Here is a 21,757-nt window from a genome sequence, read left to right on the forward strand (position 1 = left end):
TCTCCCCTTATCTGCAGTTTCAATTACCTGAGTTCAGCTGGGGTCCAAAAGGAGACAATCCTCCTTCTGACCTGTCGTCAAGGTCAGTGGTAGCCCCAAACTACGTCACAATGCCTACATCGGTCCCTGCATGTCACCTCGTCATGGAGACATTTGATTCTCTCCCGTTATCATCATCAGGAGAGTAGAGTACAACAGGATAGTCTGAGAGAACAGAACACATTCACATAACCTCTGTTACAGTATATGGTTACCATTTTCCTCTTTGATTATTGTTGTTAATATCTTACTGTGCCTAATTTATAAAACTAAACTTGATCGTAGGTATGGATAGGAGAAAACATAGTATATGCCGGGGTCAGTACTACCCACAGTTGGGGCGGAACCCCTGTACTTCACTTGTGTGTTAATTAGTGGGCAGCGAGGAGGGACAGAGAGGAGCGAGTTAATACAGATGTCACACAACTTGAAGGAACCCCTGAGACAAGGAACAGACCCCTGATTCTGATTCTGACTGATTCTGACTGACCCCTGAAGCCTCTTGCCCTCTGGAAGGCCAACCAGGCTCTCTTCCTGCAGGTGGCTGGGAAGTGACCGCCTATGGTACAGGCACTGAACACATGCCCAAGTAGCCCATTCCAACAGCATGGGAGATCTGGGGCTGTGGGTCAGGGGAACTGCGCTCTGGGGGTGCTTCCGCAGTTCAAGGTCTAGTTCCCGACTTGGCAGGTGCAGGGACTCGATGTTGTCCCCGTGTTTTCTGAAGTGTTTGTAGCAGGGGCCTTGCAGGTGTCTGCAGTAGGATGCGGGTGGGTTTAGTGCAGCCATTTTATAGTGACCAGAATATTCTTTTTGCATCTCTAGGGTGTCCTGGGCTGGGGAGATTCGATTTGTGGTTGGAAGGCTGTTTGTGAGTGGGAAACAAGAATGAAGGGAGAAATGACCTTAAACGACATGTCAGCTGAGAATGGCGAGTTCCGATGAATCACCCACAGTTGAGCGTATCTCTAGTAGCCAGAATATTCCTGCCTTCCTAATGGAGCACCTCTCGGGGGGATGGTGAGGACAGACACTACAGACTTGTCCCTCTCCAAATCTTTTTCACTGTCTTTTGAGCAGAGCACAGTGTAACTGATCACATTCTGGCTTATATGATTATAATCACATTTAGGCCTTCTTTTCGGAGCTCATGCCAAATCATGTACAATGAACTGGGAGCAGCCCAGGTTTCTTGAGCTGCTCATTTCCAGACATTGTACATTTCCAGACATTGTGTCCTACACTCACCCCCTGCACATATATATGTACGTTTCATTGATTTATAACATATACAGAAAGAGGTACAGGGCGCCTGGGTGGTTAAGCATCTGCCTTCGGCTCAGGTCATGATCTCCAGGTCCTGGGATGGAGCCCCGCATCGGGCTCCCTGCTCAGCATGGATTCTGCTTCTCCCTTTGCCCCTTCCCCCACCGCAAGTGCACTTTTTCTCTCTCCTTCTCTCTTTCCCTTCCCCTACCTCTCAAATAATAAATAAAATCTTTTTAAAAAAGTGTACGAATTATGGATGCAGCTTGATAAATTTTCATAAATTATTGGAGCCATGAAGCCAGCACTCAGAGGAAGAAATAGAGCCCAGCCAGCTCCCCACGAACCCCCTTAAGCCACCAGCCCCTCAAGAGGAACTGCTGTCCTCTAACATTATGAGTTTAACTTGGCCTGTTTTTGAGCTTTATATAAATGAAACTCACAGTGTACTTTCTGCTTCACATTAGATTTGTAAGACATGTGTATGTTGTGTGCAGCAAATACTACCTTGATATCAGTGCTGTATAATATTCCATTATAGTAATGAATAATTTATTAATATATTCCACTCGTGATTACATTCAGCTTGTTTTCAGTTTGGCGCTATTTTAAGTAGTGCTGCTTGAACATCTTGTATACAGTGTTAGGTATATTTTGAATTAGCTACATTTTGAATCTCTCTAGGTTTGCTCTCTTAAAACAGTCTTCTCTCAGAGTTCTGGGAGTATGTTCTTGTCATTCCCATGGACAGGCCCCCCGAGGACCTCTAGGACCCCGAGGGCACGGGCATCTGTCCATTTGACAGATGACAAAATAGGGACCCAGGTAGGTAGTGTCGGGAGTTCACACAAGTGAGTCAGATCTTTGCTTTGCATTATAGTTTGGAGTCTGACATATTAGCTAACTCTGAACTCCAACTCAGTGCCCATGATGTAATTTAGCTCAGAAAATTCTGGAGATCAGCCTTGAATAAGGGACTCCTGCATTTTCCATTCTGAATCTTAGTTTTAGGGCAAGGGGTTACTTAGGGATCGGGAGAGGCCTGTCTGTTTCCTGGAAGGTCAGAGCTCAGGAGCAGCGGGGGAGGGAAGGTGCCGACCCTGAAATTCCTGGCTGGGCCTCGGGACTCCCAGCCACAGCTCTCCCCTACCTGCAGCACAAGGAGCAGCTTTGATTCTTCCTTTGAGGGTTGATGGCATCAAACCTCCCAAACCACAGGGAGGAGCGTATGGCCCCAGAATAAAGGGGCGTCCTTTGAGATGGTTGGCTTAATTAACCTGATGAACTTGTACATTGCTCAAGTATGTAATAAATTGTGTTTAAAAAGCCACAAAGCCGGGCTGCACAAAGATACCCAACTCTGGCCTGAAGGGGTCCTAGATTTGCCCTTTACACTCACTACTTGGATGACCTTTGCCAGGTTGCTTAAGCAGCTCTGTGTGCTCCTCTGGTCCAGCAGCTGCCACGGGATTGTTGGAAGATTGGGTGCGGGCTTTGTTTGAGGCCCTTGGACCTAACCACCAGCACGTTCCTGCCAGGCTTTATAAATGCAGATGTTATGTCAAAAGCCAAACAGATAAAAATGGCTTTCACAACAAAAAAGGGGGAAATTCCGCCATCACATAATTAGAGTTAAGACTCAATGCATCCTTTCAAATTAAATTCGGACATTAGCGAGAAGCTCGTAAATCTGAGTCACAGACAGGAATGGATTTGACAGCGTGTCGCTGGTTTTCACACTGACTCTTCCATTAAATGTAGGGGTGTCGTCTTGTTTATGGGCCTGTTGGCTTCCCCTCCCCCATTTCCTGCCGCTGTGATCTTGGGGAAGTAACTGGCACAGGAAGCATGGGCATAGGAAAGGAGATCCAGGATTCTACTTCCTAGTGGTATGGATTTTAAGGAAATTATTTCTTTTCTGGTCCCCAAAAGTTACCAAACCTATTTTTCTTAAGATTTATTTATTTATTTGAGAGAGAGAACGTGAGCGAGCATGGAGGGGGAAGGAGCAGAGGGAGAGAATCTCAAGCAGACCCCCTGCTGAGCAAGGAGCCCGCTTTGGGGGCTCGATCTCCTGATCCTGAGATCACAAGCCTGAGATCCTGAGCGGAAACCAGGAGTCAGACACTTCATCGACTGAATCACCCAGACGCTCCCGAAAACCATTTTTAATCATTTTTTTTAATTATTTGAGAAGTTATTTAAAAGTAATTTTTAATGATTTTTAGAAATCTGCTCACTGTAAGTTCTGTTTTTCTTTTCTTCCTTTCCATTTCCTTTCCTTTCCTTTCCTCCCTCCACCTGCTTCTCTCCAGACAGACCAGTTTTAAAAGAGCTGAGGCCCTACACCGTCAGGCTCTGGCCGCTGGCAGGACTGCTGCCCTGCTGTCTGTCCTCCCAGGAGCAGATGGGGGCGGGGGGGGGGGGGCAGTTCTCCCTGCCTTCTCCCAGTCTCTCTCTCTCTCTCTCTTTCTCTCTCGAGCCTTGGGGGCGTTTGTCAATATGAATCTACAAATGGTATTTTCAATTTGCCTTTCTTCAATCACTAGTGAGATTGATGCCATCTTCATTTCTTCTGTGTTAAGGTCTTTCCCTGCCCTTTGGGGGAGGGGGCATCTGCTTTGTTTTGTTTCATGGTTTATGTAATAGGTGACATGTGATCTAAAAATGCCTTTCTCGGCTTGTCCCCACCCACGGCATGTTAGTGGAACCCCCTGGACTTTGGCCTGCGGTGCTCCTCTCTCAAATCTTCACTGCCTTTGACATTCTTGTGCTTCTTGTGGTGTCCCTGTGGGGGTTCTAGTGGGAGGCTGGGACCAGGGATACCAGACATGTGTGGTCAGTGGCTATGCAGACCCCACCAAGAAGACTTCTGACTTTAAATTTTATGCCTCTCACAGTCCTGTCAAAATGCGGGGGCACAAAGGTTGGCATAGTCAAATTCCAGAAAGAATATTCTTTGAACTCATTAAGAAACAAAGACTCATTGGTAAATGTGTATCCCTTACAATTTTGTATAAAAGATGGAACTAAAATGGGGAGGGAAACGAGATGTTGGGTGACCTGTAGCCCTGCACTTTTTTCCCCACATCCTGAGGGAGTCCTGAATACCACTCAGCCATCAGACAAAATCTCAGGTCGGAAGGATTTCAGGACTTACTCCATTAAGTGATTCTGTTCTAGTCACTCTAGGAAGAAGAATATTCCATTTTATTTGGCGGATGTAATTTCTGAATGTAGTTTGTGTCTGATGGAGCCCTGTGTGTGTGAGTGAGCTGTTGCTGTATAACTGTTACCCCACAATTTTGTAGCTTAGAACAACAAACATTTATTATCTCGTAGCGTCTAGGTCAGAAATCCCGCATAGCTTAGCTATGGCCTCTGGCTCGGGTGTCCCGCCAGGTTGCGGTCATCTCAGGGCTCAACTCGGGGGCAGACCTGCCTCTAAGTTCACTCCTGGGCCTCTTGACCAATGGCCCCCTTTGTGATCCTTGCCCCCGGAGCCTTTCCATAGACTGCTCACAGCATGACACCAGCCAGGCCTCCCCACAAGAGAGCGAGAAAGTGAGCAAGAGGGAAGTCACCGTCTTTTTTGTGACCTAATCTTGAAAGTGAGAACCCATCACTTCTGTGGCCATTTTCTGGAAGTCACCAAGGCCAGCCTCCACTCCAGGTGGGATTGAACACCAGGAGGCCGGGATCACCAGAGCCATCCTGTAGGCTGCCCACCATCCTGTGAAAGGACTTCTTTCTGCGGTGTTTCAAGTGAATGATTTGGGGCATCCAATGGCATGACAGCCGAACCTTCTTTGGTCCCACTGCTGTTCGGTGGCCGCGGGGGACCGGCGTTCACAGCCAGCGAATAGCACAGAGCCAGTTCCTGGTTTCAACCTCCGTTCCCCACCACACTTCTCTTCCACAGACTGCTCACTCACCCTCTTTTCCAGTGGCTTCCAATCACTTCTTGAGTTCCTCTCCGAGCTTTGAAGCCACACTTCTTCCCAACTCGCTGGCCTCTGAAACAAACACACGACCTCATGGACTTTAACTTTAAACCGCAGGGAGGCCACTGGACCAGACTAAAACCAGGAACAACAAGGAAGTGTAGAAAATTACCAGAAATCCACACAAGTGCCAGACTAGCTCCTGTAGGAGGAAAGGAATAATATTAAAGGAGTACACAGTATATACCCAGGGCTTTGCGGAAGGTCTTCCAAACAGTAACCCGCCAGCTCTCAAGCCAGCCCTACATTGGGCTTGTCAGTACCTGTGATTTACAATTGTTCCAGCTCAAACAGGTGGAAACGAAGACTCAGCAAGAATGAGTAACTTCCTCAAATTCATATACTAAGTGCCAGATTTAAGATTTGAAGCCACTTCTTCTGATTCCAGTACCTAAGGCCTTCCTGCATACCATGCAACTTGTCACATGGCCCTCTGGACCCAGCCCTGGGATTCTGGGGTAGAAGTGAATCAGGTTCTTATCTTAACTGTCAGTCTACTTGGTCTTGTCAGGGTGAAGTTCTCAGACTCCAGACAAGGCTAGGGATAAGATGGTACCCCTCCTCAGTCTCTTCTAGAACCTTCTTACACTCCTGCATTTGCCAAGGGTGAAGTATTTTATCATTCAGGCATCTTGCCCACCTTTGGCCTTGTGAATGGGGAAGGAGCTTCACTGCTTGTTGCCACATTGGCACCAACCTTGAAGTGGCCCCCGTGTCTCCTCCCTACTTCAGAATTTGTGAACCCATCTTCCGCTGGACCAATGTGTATCCCCCGAGTGATAGTTGGGCAGGCTGGTTCTGGTCTTCAGACCTGTGGGCAGAGCTGATAACCATGTTATTTACCAACTGCCGGAGCAAGGACTTGGAGGCCTATAACATGGGCAGACATTAGCTTTATTTCCTGACTCATGGAGAGTTCTGTGAAATGTGGGGAGAGGGGCTAGGGTGGTGAATGGTGGCTGGGGAACACAGAGACACTTGGGAAGCATTTTTAGCAGTGAAGAAATGTACTTCTGTGTAGGTACCTGGGTTCATATCTCCCTTCCTAGTAATTTGAAATACTTTGGGGGTCACAAACCCCTTAAAGAACCCGTGGATCTTCTCCTAGTAGACTGGGAAGCCCATAACCTCCAGATTAAGACATGACTGAAGGTACGGCTTGGCCTCTTGTGGACCACCTGAGAGCAGGTTCCCATGGGCAGGCCTGGCTCCCTCAGAGCCCCCACTCCCTCCCAGACTTATGGCTCCCCTTAAGGAGAGGCAGACTTCTCAGCTTGCTTGTAAAACAGCACTGATTAATACTCCTCATCCAGTTTACCCATTCTTCTAGGTTCCGACCCAGATGTCCCATCCAATAACTCCTCTCTTTGAAAAAACAGTTTTCCAAAGCTCGCTGTTATATTTAGACAACATTAAAGTCCTGTCCTCTTGCTCAGGGCAACAGCAGACACACATTCCTCTGAGGGAAGAAGGGGAGGGGAAACCCAAACTGATGGAAACTTCTGCTTGAAAATGTCTTCCTCAAGAACTGTCCAGAATGAGCCTTACAGCCACAAGACTTTGTCACTGAGCCCACAGACACAGCTAGAGCATCAGGGGCCAGCTGGGTGGACCTCTGCTTCTTGACATCATAGAGTCTCACAAGTGCTTAAGACATGAAGTGGTTTTCCTTGGCAGTCACGTGACCGCCTTCTCAGGTAGTTGTCCCTGGAAATGTAAAAGGTCACCCTCCAGACATGACAGTTCTTTGGACTTCGTTAATCCTATGGACTGTTTCAAACCAAGTGGATGATGCCTGGCCCAAGCCCCGGATGAATGAGGACTCGGTTCCGTGGGAGACGCTTTCTGATCTCTCCCCCAGTCTTCTGTATCGTTCTCCAGCTTCCTGGTTGGTTCTCCAGCTTTGCCATCTGCTCAGCAAAATTCAAGGAATGTGTGGCAGTGATTTAATTTATTGTGCTTTTCATGACAGTAACACCTTCCAAAAATTCCATCCGGATAGCCAGGCATGACTTCCTTTGCCTAAACCTGTGTTGCTGGGCTCTCATTAAATATGCTTTTCCCCGATGTCTTCCCATCATATGGTATAAGGTTATTTCTGTGATTTTTCTCTAGAACTACGGAACACCATTTGCCTTTTGACCTCCTCTTTTAAGAAATTAAGAGTCATGTTTGCCACCAGGCTGTCCTTAGGAACCCGTTCTATTTAAAAATGAACTGAGAAGATCCTTATCTCGGAAGTGCAGAGCTGGAAAGAAAGAGACAGCATGAAAGTTGAGCCACAGAAGAACACACTTGGAAAAGAACAAGGGGTCGAATGGGGTGGTTGAGGCATTAATTGGTCAGTAAGATATTTTTCAGTTTTTTTCCAGTGAGTTCAAAGAGTTTCATAAAAAAGTCCATCACTGTACTCAGTACTGTACTCAGTACTATCTAGTAAGATAGTACTATCTTATCTAGTAAGATAGTATCTAGTAAGATATCTAGTAAGAATACCCAGGCTCCTCGGTGATACCTGGCGCCTTCCACCTGTTCTCACCTGAGGTTCCTTGTCTCACCTGCTTGACAGAAGTCTAAATCAGAGCTGTAGACTCAGTCCCACTCTGGCTTCTGGGAAGTGGGGGCTTTGGACTTTCTGTACCCCATCCTCTTCTCAGGAGAAGCAAGTTACTCCTTGGGCATAGCCTGGGAACTTTAGGAAGCTTTGCCTTTTTTCATAAATGAGAGTTTTTCTTTAGCACTGTACCCCTCAGAATCCCCCAGTACTGAGGCAGGACTAACCAGGGCTGGGTGTGTATGGCACAAGGAGAAATAGCAGGAGTGTTTTCACCATTCGGTGTCAAAGCCTGTTGCACGGGGACTCTGGGGATACAAGCACTCTTCTAGGCAGAAATTATGGAGCTGGTTACGTATCAATGGAACTGAGAAGCAGAGCCCAAAAGCAGTGTTCTTGACCTTGGAGCACTAAGGTGCTCTCCCTCATTAGTCTTCCCTGAAGCTTAGGGGGCGCCCTAAGCAGTTAAAGATCTGTGTGTCCGTGGAGGTGCAGAAACCGAAATATGGCTGTACCCCTTTCCCGTGTCCCACGCATTAGTGGCTCTGGCTCTCCACCCCCTCACAGTGGCCCTCTTCACCCCACGGTTCGGGGCTCCAGCCGGTGCTCACAGCACAGGATCCTGGGCTCAGCTGCCTTTTTGACAGGTCTGTGAATTATTTCCTTTCCTATCCATCTGCTGGTGATCCATCATTGGGAGGTGCTGTCTCTCATGACCTGGGCCTCTCCTCTCTCCAAATGGGGCAAGGCACCTGCTGGCGGAATCAAGTTTCAGATTTTCTAGGCATTCTTAATTGCACATGATCAGGGTAATTGAGATCACGATAAGAAGGTAAAAACAAGTACAACAGTTACTGTATCTTACTAAGAAGGCGTAGAGGGTGCAGATCAGAACTGGAAGTAGCCAGGGCAGGGGGGGCAGTAGCGTTGGGGTGGGGGGATGGGTGAAATAGATGAAGGAGATTACGAGGTACCGTCTTCCATTTATAAAGGAAAGAAGACAAGGCGATGTGATGTGCAGCATAGGGAACATAGTCAATAATATTGCAACAACTTTGGTGACCGAAGGTAACTAGTCTTATTGTAGTGATCATTTTGAAATATAGATAAATATCAAATCACACTGTTTTACACCAGAAACCAATACAATATTGTATGTCAATTCTTCGATTAAAAAAAGAAAGAAAGAAATGCGGCCCTCATGGTGGTATAATTGAGAGAATGTGCCCTGGGCATGTGGGCCTTGGAGAAGGCCACGTCTGAAATGAATTCTGGTTCTGAAATTTACAGGTGGATGTCTTCAGTCAATTCCGTGAACCTCTCATGACTTAGTTTCCTCATCTGTAAAATGCCAAGGTCGTAGACTTTTCATAGGGAGTTCATGAAAGACGCTATGTGAGACTCTTTGAAATGTAGGTTCTCCATCAAAATTAGAAACTTCCATCCTCTCTCTGCAGTCTCCCTGTCTAGCTGACTGTTCCTTTAAAAACCGTGTGACCACATCTGTGTGCCTTGCAAGGGCGGACTTCCCCCCTGTATCTGTCTGGTCTGACCTCGCCTTCTAATGGGTTGGATAATTACATGGTAGGAGTCTTCCCTGCCATCAGGGAAGAGAGAAGCCTTCACCATTTTTTTAGTGGAAAAGCACTTTATACGGTAGAATAACCAGTAGCATGGGCAGTGTTTAGGGGGTAGCAAAAGAAATCGTCTGTTCATGAACACTAAGTGCTGTCCCTTTAGACAAGGGAAAAATTAATCTGCAGCCCCCAACAGCAACCCAGTATCCAAAAACTCTTGGTATATTGCATTTTGCCCATTTTAAATTTCATTTTGTTTTTATTTCTACCGAATATGTCCTCCTGAAATTGTCCTTACCCAATGGACTCCCATTTGTTGTCAAAATGTTCACGGGCTTGTTAATTTGGTCACCTTGCTTTGTTGTTATTTCTCTCTTTTGGGGAAATAGAACTTTTTTCCTTAAATACATGTGAAGACTTTTTCTTCTCCCCTCAAAAACAAGATATTTCTATTCTGAGTAAGTGTCATGTAACTCTTTTTCAAACAATGGTGTCTGCTATGGACAACAATATCGTTCTGTAAGTGCTTGAGTGAAGTTGCCTTGCCATCCAAAGTCACGTGCGGTCTCTGTCCCAATGATTGGCGATTTCTCAACTGTATTTATCCTCCATTGTCTTACTTCTGAGACGTTTATGAGGATGGGTATGTTAAAAACCAAATCTTCTGTCCTTGATCTTAGAGAAATACTATAAAGGAAATTTGCTTGGTAATTCTTCTGCAAAAGGAAGCATGTGGCCCTCCTTCTCCCCTCAGGAATAGGAGAAAATTAACTGTGACGTCTGGGTGAGTAGAGCGTTGGCAGGATAGGAGAGAGCTGTCAGCAGAAGTAGGGAATATATCGAGATGGGGGTCTGCTCATCTTCACGCATGGTTTCCTTAACATTGAACTCCATGACTCCATGAACATTGAACTCTTTGCGACACCTTGCTTTGCAGCTCCAGCCACAGTGTGGACCTCGAGCTTGCGGGTCTGCTCTGATGATTGTATTAAACTCAATTTGGCAAATATTTGCAGAGTGCCTGCCCTGTGGCGGGACGCGTCTGGGGTACTGGGGATAGAGGAGTGACCCAATAGCCTGCAGAGGCCCCTTCCTGCTGGACTTGTCCCTGCAGGGGAGTCCAGTCCAGGTAGGTCTGAGAAGGCCCCACCTTCTTGCTTGGTGGTCGACCATGGAAGGCCAGGATACAGTGAACACAGCGGGGGATTCTGTGGCTCCAAGTTCTTGTAGGTGCTATTCTAACCCTTGCTTAGCTGTCAATACCCACTCCAGAAAGCCTTCGCCGATCCTATCCAGGCCCAGGCCAGCTGGTCCCTTTCAGCGTTCCCCCACGTGCTCTGTACCGCTGTCACCAGACTTGCTGTTGTGTGTGTAGTTACCTGATTTGGGGGTTTGTCTCTTCTACCAGGAGGTGAGCCCCTTGAGAGCAAGGATCTGGTCTTGATTTTCTTGTATCCCTGGCATTTGTCCTCGTGTGTTGGCATGTAGTACAGGCTCACTGCAAGTGTGAGGAGCGATTGAATGAAAGAAGGTGACCGTAGGACGTCCCCACAGTATCCACAGGACTTGGCTCTCCGTCTGTAGAAACTTCCTGAAGCTCACACAAAGGCTGAATGGTTATGGTTCTGAGGTGGTCTTCATAACACTCAAGTCCACTTTCCTATAGCAGTGGCTTCTAGAGTCTGGAAGGAAATGCCGTCCCCCAGTGTAATGGGGGTTGGGGCCACACTGTGGCAGAGGCCTCGGTGCTATGCTCCCTGATTTCACATACCCCGGGGTAGGGTTGCTACGGACAAGGGCTAGCAGGAGGGAGGAGAGAACAGACCACATAAACAACAATTATATGCTGAGTGGTACCAGCGGGCATCGTGGGGTGACTTCCCAGCAGAGAACCCAAAGCTCCCCAGTGTCTTGGGAAAGAAGACAAGGCCCATTGATGTCCACCGTGCAGTCTAAAACAAGGCAGAGAATTTTCATCCTGGAAAAGGTTCTCCTGAACATATAATGGTTACACTAATTTGTGCTCAGTTGAAAATGTCTCTGTGTTGAATGGTCTGTTCAGCCATGATGCTTCTAACAGAGCCGTCTGCCATTTGGGTTCAACTCCAAGAACATGGCCAGTGTTTGAGAAGTTTAATTCACGTAGCTTTTCATCCCTTCTCATTCCAGAAGGCCTCTTTCCCCATCCTGCCATCCTCAGACCCAGCCCCAACCCAAGAATAGGAAGAGGTGCACAATGAGTCTGGGACCCCAGATCCCCAGAGGGCTCGCCGGGCCATGATGGCGCCCGTGTCCTGGCGCACGTGGGTCTACACCTCCAGCCTCTTTCTCAGCTGTCTCTTGGGTTTGGTTTTGTTTCTCACTGTGACATAGGAAGACCAGGGCATAGTTGTCTCTGCTGTTGATATATAAATGTTCAGTTTAAGGTGGAAACCCATGAGGGCAAGAAAAGGAGAACTTTATCCTGTCGCATGCCTGTGACAATCTGTACTTAGTGATGTGAGGCTCTTGTATCTTTAAATAGATGCTACCCCATACCCCGTAGAGATGTACCTGCAGAGATGTACCTGCAGAAATCAGGGGCTTTAGCCATTTGAGGTTTTGCTCTAACCTTGAATGTGCATTATTGTCAAGCATTTTCTTTATAGATAGTTGGGAGTTTTTTTTTTAATGACAGCAGAGACAGATTTTAATATTTGACAATCCACCCCCCTTTTTTTCAGTTCAAGGAGAATTTATGCACTTATTTTTAATCATCTATTTTCCACTGCAAAAATAAGCCATGTTTAGAAACTTTAGTTTAGAAACTCCTAGGATCTGAGCAGCCACATTGGCATTCTGGGTAGGGCCAGGGCAGAGGCTAACTGTCCTCCAGCCACCTGGTCTAAGTCCCCACGTCCCACTGTGGCTCTCAGCACGTCCCCGGGGTAGACAGCTTCCTGCAGGGACCTCTCTGGTCTTGTCATTTCTTCTGGCCTAGGACACTCGGGAAGCTCGGTGATGGCGTTACCGTGGCCTGGTACTTTAGTGGCCATACTCTGCCTGAAAATGACAGGTCATCTGAGTTAGGACTCTAACGGAAAACTGGGGTGTATGGTCGCCTTGTCTAAGTAATCACGTAGGTCATGAAAGAGCCGGTCTTTAGGGCAGAGAAATCCTGGCTTTCCTCCCTGTGTTCACACACTAGCCCGAAGCCTTCTACTTCCTGGAATTTTAAATCAAATTCAAAATCACTTGGCAGAAACTTCGAAATGCCACCATTCTCCCGACAAGTTCTTGCACCTTCTCAACAGAGGCGCAGGTGACGGGCTGCTTATACCCTGTGCATTGAAACCTGCATTTTTAACTATAGATTCCCAGGTTCTGGGTCTATAATTGGACCTCTTAGGGTGCCCGGGGAGGCCCTTTTAGAATCATGAAACAGATTTTGTCACCAAGGAGCTGTAGAGGCTTTAGGGAAGACGGTGCTATCTGGGGACATCTAGGCAGAGACCACACCCAGCTGGGAGGCCTGCAGGGAGAAGGCAGCCGAGTTCCTCAGGGACTGTCCTCTCCTCGGTCTCTGGGTTTCACCTGCCTCTTACCCCCCAGAAAGCCTGAAAGCTTCAGTTCTCAGATAAGAAATTAAACAGATATCAAAATGAGCCTGCAGGGACTCTGATGACACTGTGAGTTGACGAGCCCCACATCAGGATCCCTGCTCAGGGGGAAATCTATTTCTCCCTTTGCCTCTCCCCCGCTTATGCATTTGCACGCGCGCGCGCTCTCTCTCTCTCTCTCTCTTGCTGTCAAATAATTGACTAAAATCTTTTTTTTTTTAATATGCTTTGAGGGTTTTTTTGGTTTTTTTTTGTTTGTTTGCTTTTTGTTTTTTTAGATTTTATTGATTTGACAGAGATCACAAGTAGCCAGAGAGGCAGGCAGAGAGAGAGGAGGGGAAGCAGGCTCCCTGCTGAGCAGAGAGCCTGATGTGGGGCTCTATCCCAGGACCCTGGGATCACAACCTGAGCTGAAGGCAGAGGCTTTAACCCACTGAGCCACCCAGGCGCCCCTGAATAAAGTCTTTTTTTAAAAGATTTTATTTACTTTTTTGACAGAGAGAGATACACAGCAAGAGAGGGAACACAAGCAGGGGGAGTGGGAGAGGGAGAAGCAGGCTTCCCACCAAGCAGGGAGCCCCATGCAGGACTCAATCCCAGGACCCTGGGATCATGACCTGAGCCGAAGGCAGACGCTTAACGACTATGCCACCCAGGTGTCCCTGAATAAAATCCTTTTTTAAAAAACTCCCTCCTTCCAGATCATATTGGCAGATTCACCCTTATGTGCAATGAGCGAGTAGGGGGCTTTCCAGACCTGGAGTTCTCTTATAGGGAAATGATAGTCTTAAGGGTTAATGAAATCATCACTTTTCCCCCATTCTAGAGTTGTGAGCGGATGTTATTTCTGAATCCACTTTTTTCTCTATTTGTCTCTAGGTAATGTGCTTATCTTTGCCCTGGTGGTCCATTTACTTCTAAGTACGTGATTAAGGAACAAATCATACAATTAATGGTGTTTATGTCCCTGCCTATAAATGAAGACTACACTTATTTTACAGTGACTCATAGGAAGAGGAAAAGATCATTTTTATCACAACCCTCACAAGCTCCATTCCTCATAAAGCTACTCTGTTATTATTTCAGACATGTGAGTCATTGGCTCAGATTATTTCATTTTATGATCATTTGCCCTAGCTATCCATTACCGAAATGCATTGCAATCAGGGATCTGGAATGTAAAATAATAGGTTCACTTTGTGATTTCCGAAACACAGAAATGTCTTTTGTTGGTGTATAGTGTCACAGAGCCAAGGCTGTCTCCCCGCTCCTGTATGGACTTTCACAGTGGGCCTCACATTGTCTGTAAAGAATAGTGATTCTGGTGTTTACTTGTCCACACGTACAGGACAGGACGCAAACATCAAATGTAGGCTGTGTTGTGTCGGGGTCATGAGCCACAAAACAGAATTTTTTTTTGTTTTCCTGTATATGTACCCATTTACAGGTGAAAAATTAAAAGATGACTCGAATTGCTTTGATACAGGAAAAGATTCTTTACTTTCTATTCCAAAGGCCACCTGGTTTTAATGCCTTTGCCACATCTTGTTAATGTTTTATTTTGTTTTGTTTTTCTTTTTAAGTAAAGCTAATCTCCGCCCGCCTGCCCACCCCCCCACTGCCCAAAAAATGTCCCGTGGAGAAACAGAGAGATCTGGCTACCCAGTGATGAAATCCAGATTTCCTCTCTGAAATGTCTCTGAAATTAACGTGGCCCAAGGAGTTTTGTCCAAGAAATTGGTTGTATGTCACATTCAAACTGGTGAGCCATCCTCTAAGTAGGAATGCTGAATTAAGGACGGCACTGATTCTGGGATGTCAATATCTGTTTGATGAGAAAACAATGTTGTAGGAATTAAGGTATGGGCTTGGGTAACAGAGCACCCAGACAACTACCCCACCCCATCAATAAACACCAAAGCACAAGTCATTATTTTTTACACAGATTTGAGAAGATTGCTGATAGAATTGAAAACATTCTTTCTCGGGGCGCCTGGGTGGCTCAGTCGGTTGAGCATCTGACTCTTGATTTCAGCCCAAGTCGTGATCTCATGGTTGTGGGATTGAGCCCTGCATCGGGCTCCACGCTGAGCATGGAGTTTGCTCAGGATTCTCTCTCTCTCTCTCCCTCCACTTGGGATTCTCTCTCTCCCTCTCCCCCTACTGCTCTCCCTCTCTCTTTTAAAGATTTTATGCATTTATTTAAGAGAGAGAAACAGAGAGAGTAACAGAGAGCAGGAATGGGGAGAAGTGGGAGAAGCAGGCTCCCCGCTGAGCAGAGAGCCTGATGCAGGGCTCGATCCCAGGACCCCAGGATCATGACCTGAGCTGAAGGCAGACATTTAACCAACTGAGCCACCCGGGCATCCCTCTCTCAGGAAGGAAGGAGGGAAAGAAGAAAAGGAGGGGGAAAGGGAGGGAAGAAAAGAAGGAAGGAGGGAGAGAAAAATATCCCTTTTGCCCTTTTGATAATGCTACATTTTCTAATTTTTACCTGGAAAAATTCTACCTCTGACATCCAACAAGGTAACAGTCTGTCATGGGTATTCATTCACCACAAGCCAGAGCCTACCGGCCCCCACTGACGTGCACCATTGAGGGGGAAGGGCCCTGGGATGGCTTCTTATCAGGTTAGCATCTCTTTGGTCTGGTGCTAAATTAGCTCATTACTTTCATGTTATGAAAACACATGCTTTCAGATTCTTTGCAATTTTTTCCCCCTCTCCTGACACTTTTCCATTGAGCTTTATGAAGACTAAGTCGCTTGGAGCCTGTTTTCCACAGGCTCTGGGCTGTATGTAGGTCACAATTCGGCTAGAGAGAGGCCTCCATTTGGGTTTGTGTCTTTGGCAGCTGCATCATCTTGTATCAGATCCAGGCCCTCGGGGGAAAGAGTCTTCCTCCTCACAGATGGCTCTCAGAGTTGGAGATCCCAGCCACAGTTGCTCAGAAATGTGAAGGAGACATTTTCCAGTTGTCTGAGCTTAGGCTAAGAATTTTCTCTGCTGCTTGCTGCGGCTAGGCTGTGAAGCCGTGCCGGCCTCGGGGGCTTGGCTGGGATTTCCCGTTAGCCTTGCCTCCTTCCGGAGGGAAGTCTAGCGATTCCTGTCAGGGGCAGGGTCTGCTGATTGCCTTGTCTTTACCAGAGGGACTGCACACGTTCTCCGCTCTCTCCAAGCAGCAGTGGGAAGGTGCCCTGATCTTGTCGTGCACTTAGGGGTGTGAATTCTCCTGCTTCTTATAAAGAGTGTTGTTCAAAATTTCAAAGAGAAACTGGACATTGTGCTTTGTCTCACAGAGGTAGGTTGGACAGGGCGATGGTCTGTCCAAAGCTGTACCAACATAAGGAGTTTTATCTGCCAGGACTTCAGGCTGTGAAGGGGTTAGAGGTTCTAGTTAATGCTCACAGGACGCAAACATATTTCACACTTGACTCTGCGAACAGGGGAGAACCTACCCTTCTCCTCGCCGGGGAAGCTTCCTGGGCGAAATCTCCTCAGCACCTCCTGTTAGGAGGAAATCAATCTACCTAGCAGGCTTAGAAGACAGAGGATCTCTCTGAGTTTTGAATGTCACGTGTTAGGCAATGAGGGCAGTGGGCATCCTTGGCGGGAGATGAGGAGAGGCAGGTGGAGGCAAGGGGAAGCTTCTGGAGCTGTCAGCCTGGAGAAGCAGCCAGAAGTGTCCCGTAAAGATACCAGTGCACTTGGGACAACGAGAAACCGTTTAGGACGTGGCTTACTCATCAGTGGCATCTTGCTTGAAGGAAGCACCCTGTGAGACCTGGAGCACGTCAAGTTTGAGGTCAAGCAAGTAAAAGGAAAGACAAGTACACTGTCACCTAAGATCTACTAAACCACCTTCGCAGGGGGTTTCCAGCAGGACTAACGTAGGCTCCAACCTTGGAGAAGCCAGAGGGACCTAAATAAATCACAGCTCGTGACACCTGTGGCAGATCACATCCTACTGCCCGGTCTGCCCCATCATCCTGTCCAGCTCTGCCCTGGGTGCTGCTGCGTAATGACTCTTCCAACTCGTTCCTATCCAAACTCATTAATGATGAGAAAGGGGAGAAACCTTGGCCTGAAATTTGAATTCTGGAAAATCATTCTATACAATCATTTCTCTAACCGTTTTTATGAAATACATACACACTCACACATTCAGACACACACAGAGTCCACCTAGAGTAGATTCTTTTAGACTATAAAAAATATTTTAGGGCTACTGATTGAAAGGGGACATGCCCCTGATATTTATTGCAATGTTACCAACAGTAGCCAAATTATGGTAAGAGCCCAAATGTCCATCGACAGACGAATGAATAAAGAAGATGTATGTGTGTCACACACACACGCACACACACACACACAGAGTAATATTACTCAGCTATCAAAAAGAATAAAATCTTGCCATTTGCAGTGATGTGGATGTAGCTAGAGGGTTTTATGCTAAATGAAATGAGTTGGTCAGAGAAAAACAAATACGTATGATCTGCGTAATATGTGGGATTAAGAAACAAAACAGATGGACATAGGGGAAGGGGAAGAAAAAGAGAGAGAGAAGCAAACCATAAAAGACTCCTAGTGATAGGGAAAAAAACTGCAGGTTGATGGAGGGAGGAAGGTGGGGGATGGGCTAGATGGGCGATGGGCATTAAGGAGGGCACGGGATGTGATGAGCACTGGGTGTTGTATGTAAATGATGAATCACTAAGTTATACATCTGACAACAATTTTACTGTCTATGTTAACTAACTAGAATTTAAATAAAAACTTGAAAAGAAAAAAAAAGAAATATGTTAGGACTATTATAAATAGAGAGCTATTAGTACTAAGGTCAATTTTACGCCTTCAGTATGGACTGTGTTGATTTCTGATTGTGGTACCCTAACGCATTTTCAAGACTTAATACAATGGGGGAGGTTATTTTTTATTTGATAATAAGTGTAGCAAAGATAACATCATTTTTATGACACAAATACCTTTTAATGACCTTCTGGAGTCTGTGTTCCTTGCTCTTAGCTCCAGGTTGATGTGACAGTTCGAGATTTACTCAGCAGACTTGCAGCAATGGATTTTTATTATGAGTTCTTCACAGAAGCTCCACATCACAGTCCAAATGTGCCAAACTTAACATCGTAGACATGAGGTGCCCAAGAGGCACCCATCCCCAGAGCCCACCGCACCACCCAACACCTTGAGCTGGGATTCAGCCCCGTATGAACATTTGGATTCCGACTTTGATTCAGTAGTTAATGTGATTTTGATTGTCACTTTATACTGAATCCCTCAGTGGGGCCATCTTTTAAAATCTTCTAATTGTTTAAATCTTATTGCAAGAAGATGTTCCCTTCACAATCCAGGATTAGATACTAAGTGCCATTTACCAGATTATGATGTCCCCAGTCTCTTAAATGTTTGTTTATTCAACTTGAAGCTTTTCACATTTTTTAAGGAAAACTGGAACCCCATTAAAGGGTATTAATTATGTCAGTATTTGCCAGACAACACTCGAGGAAAGCAATGTTGGGTTTTTTTTTTTTTTTAATTTAATGCAGAGCAAAATCAGTTGGATTAAAAACGTCCTTTCCATTATTTAACAGAATACTTTCACCAAGTGGATGTCTTTAGGTTAGACGGTCTTGTATTCCTTTTGTCCACAGCAAGTTCTTTATGTCTGCTGGTGCTTTTTTTTTTTTTTTTTTTTTTCCAAATTCGCTTTCCTATGAGAAACTCTGAGGATGTTCAGAAAGGCTCTAAGTGTCTGGGAGTTTGGACAGGGTCATAGTGATGTAGGAAGGACAATGGACAGTTTCCCGTGATTTCCCATGAGACCCATGAAGGGAAGTCACACTGACAACCCAGCAAGTTAAGTGTGACATGATATCGGTGATGGTTGTTTTGTCCTGTTTCTACAGAGCAGTCGGTGTGGGAGAGATGAAAGAGATGTTAGAAATGTCATATATTTTTGTCTCTCGAAATCAGGTGATCTTCCTGGAGGCGACGGGCCTAGTCCTGTTGGGGGTCACTCCTCCACCTTCTTAAAGTTGTGGGAAATTCTGTGGGTTCCTTCCAAACAGGGAACTCTGGAGAGGACTTTTGTCTTCAGATCGCAGTAACCATCCCATAGAGACCTGTCCAATTTGCCAGGTGTCTAGAAGACCAGATGTTCTCACGGGCCTGAGGCTGGCCTCAGCTGAGGCCATCATGCCCCGTGGTCCTCAAGTCCTGGACTCTTGCCGAGATCCCCTTACCAACCTGTCAGTGACCTCACCATCTGCCCTGCAAACACTGCACAGGAATGGGGTGCTGGTCGCTAGCATTCCCAGGATGGAGCCCCTTGTCTTGACCAGATCTTTCCCCCCCACTCCCTCTCTTTGTTTCTTCTTGAGTATGGGCACGAGCATCGGCCAACGGGGTGGACCATCTTGGAGGTGCTTTCCATTCCAGATATTACAGTTCTGTGATTCTGTCTTGGGTCCCTTGGTACCCGTCATGTGACTGAACGTGGGGACAACAGACTGACCGTGGCCATGGCAGATCCCACTCAGCTCACGCAGCTCCGGGCATCGAGGTGGTTCTCACTCTGCTTCTCGCCACCTCCGTGGAATCAAGGGGTCTTGACAGTGGGCCAGGCACTTGAAGCTGCCCGAGAGCCCACTGGCGCAGACGTTAGTCCGCCCGACTCATCCCAGTCCCCGCTGCACGTCCGCTCCCAGGACTGAAGGACAGCGAGGAGGTTTCGTAGAACTGAGTTGGGCCGTGTTCTTTAGTTGGGAGCTCAAGTGCCTTCTGGAAAGCAGGAGTGTATCATATCCCAGCTGCCTAAATTCCTTTTAGCCTCTTCAGACGCCTGCTTGCAAATTCATTTCCATTGCTCATTAACCTCTTTGGGAGAGATTAGTTCCAAAAGATTGAAAAATGGTTTCTTGCCTTTGAAGGGTAAGTTGGCGGTTCTCAGCTTTTTCACACCGTGAAGGTGTTCGACTCAGGAAGGAGAGGCTGGGTCTGTTGAAGATGGCTCTAAGCTGGTGTCTCCTTCTACTATGCAGTTCCAGGGAAGGGCGGGCAGGTCACACAGATTCATGTGCTGTATTGACCGCAAAGGGTCCAAGCCCTGCATGCCCCATGGTGATTACGGAGCACGGTGATTACGGAGCACGGTGACTGTCCCTTGCCTGCCTGTGTCTTTCCCAAGGAACACCGTGGGAGCAGAGGGCCTGGGTTACTGTGGCTGGGAAGGGAGGGTTCGATTATCCACAAGAGAGAACTGTGGACCTCCCCAAATGGAATTGCTTAACATAGATGAATTTTTAATGGAAATCAATTTTGCTCCTCCAACAAGCCTTTCGGCTTCTTGGAAGATACAGACCGCTCCCTGTTGATTACTGACATTGTATTTCCTTTCTTTCCTCCCCCCCCGCCCCCGCTTCCTCTCCTGGCCTTTCCAACCTGTTGGCAGCTGCCCATACCTAGCAGTGAAAATCACCCCCGCCATCCCCGTGGTTGGTGGCATCCTCTTCTTCTTTGTGATGGGGACCCTGCTTCGCACCAGCTTCAGTGACCCAGGAGTCCTTCCGCGAGCCACGCCCGATGAAGCCGCCGACCTGGAGCGACAAATAGGTAACCTTGAGGGGCTGCCCTTAGCCTCGGGTCCCTTCCCACCGGGGCTCAGCTGCCGTGTGGGAGGACAGGCCCAGGTGCCGGTGCAGGACGGGTGCTGGACAGTGGCGCGTAATCAGGGAGGCGTCCGGGAAGTCCTTGTTTCCTCGGTGGCAGCACGGGCTGAGTAGGAGGTAGGATGTGAAGTGGTTGGAGGTCAGCCCAGGGGCTGGTGGTACCACCAAGCAGCGGCGCCTCCCTCACGATGCTCTGGGTCCTGATGTGTCTTTGAAACCCAAGCCCGGCTGAGGAAGAGCCTCTGTCCTGTAAGACCTGTCATTATGGGGGGCCACTCTCTGTTCCCTTTACGAGCGTCCTCCTTGCTGTTGGTTTCCCAGAACTGAAGCCTGGGGAGGTTACGTCTTCCCCTGCTGTCTCATTGATCCAGCCTAGGACCCAGAACTTTCTTTATTAAGGCAACAAAGATATATGTTCATGGTATATGCAGAGATGAAGAGCTTTCATTTTTCCTTAGATATTGGAACCCTGTATTGAAATGTAAAAAGTTTACAGGGACCCGTTTTAAACATATTAAAACAAATCCTAATCCCCTGCAGGATAAACTTTTAATGTCCCCTTTTTAGTTGAAAAGAGAACTTCTCGCTCTTAAAAGTTTGCATTTGTGAATGCGTAGCTTTGCAGTGACACTATGATAATTTTACAAGTGTGGCAGAGGGGTTGTGGTGACTCTGTGTGAATGTAAAGCTTAGCATGAAAACCCATCTGACACTTCCCTCCTGCTGTTCCTCCTACCCTGTGGGCTTCTCTTCCCAGCCTCACTCAGCCAAAAGGCCCCGGCTTTCCGGTGTCAAGAGATAGGAGCCTGGGTTCTGAGAGGCAACATGTGCTGTGGACTGCCCTCTCCAGGTACCAAAGCATGGCTATGTCCTCTGGGCATCTGCCTCCATCCTTCATCCCGGCTGTGCAGAAGGGGAGCAGTAAAGGAGTTCATGACGGGAGTGTATGGTGGTGGTCTGCTGGCTGCAGCCTTCTTGTGTCCCGAGGCAGGCAAGCAGAGGAAGGAAGAATCAGCAGTGGAGAGACAGTCTCTTTC

At 47.2% G+C, this 21,757-nt stretch overlaps 1 protein-coding gene across 3 annotated transcripts in view; it reads left to right on the plus strand.

Moving 5' to 3' along the window:
* Window positions 1–21,757, plus strand: part of ZDHHC14 (zinc finger DHHC-type palmitoyltransferase 14) — a 260,251-nt gene that overhangs the window by 131,881 nt on the left and 106,613 nt on the right. For all 3 annotated transcript variants that reach the window (XM_032836436.1, XM_032836437.1, XM_032836438.1), the window contains exon 2: window positions 20,504–20,664. In XM_032836436.1, the coding sequence (XP_032692327.1) occupies window positions 20,504–20,664 (161 nt within the window). The remainder of the gene's footprint in view (window positions 1–20,503; window positions 20,665–21,757) is intronic.

Source organism: Lontra canadensis, unplaced genomic scaffold (genome assembly GCF_010015895.1).
Source record: "Lontra canadensis isolate GAN:19392208 unplaced genomic scaffold, GSC_riverotter_1.0 scaffold92, whole genome shotgun sequence".
Taxonomy (NCBI): domain Eukaryota; kingdom Metazoa; phylum Chordata; class Mammalia; order Carnivora; family Mustelidae; genus Lontra; species Lontra canadensis.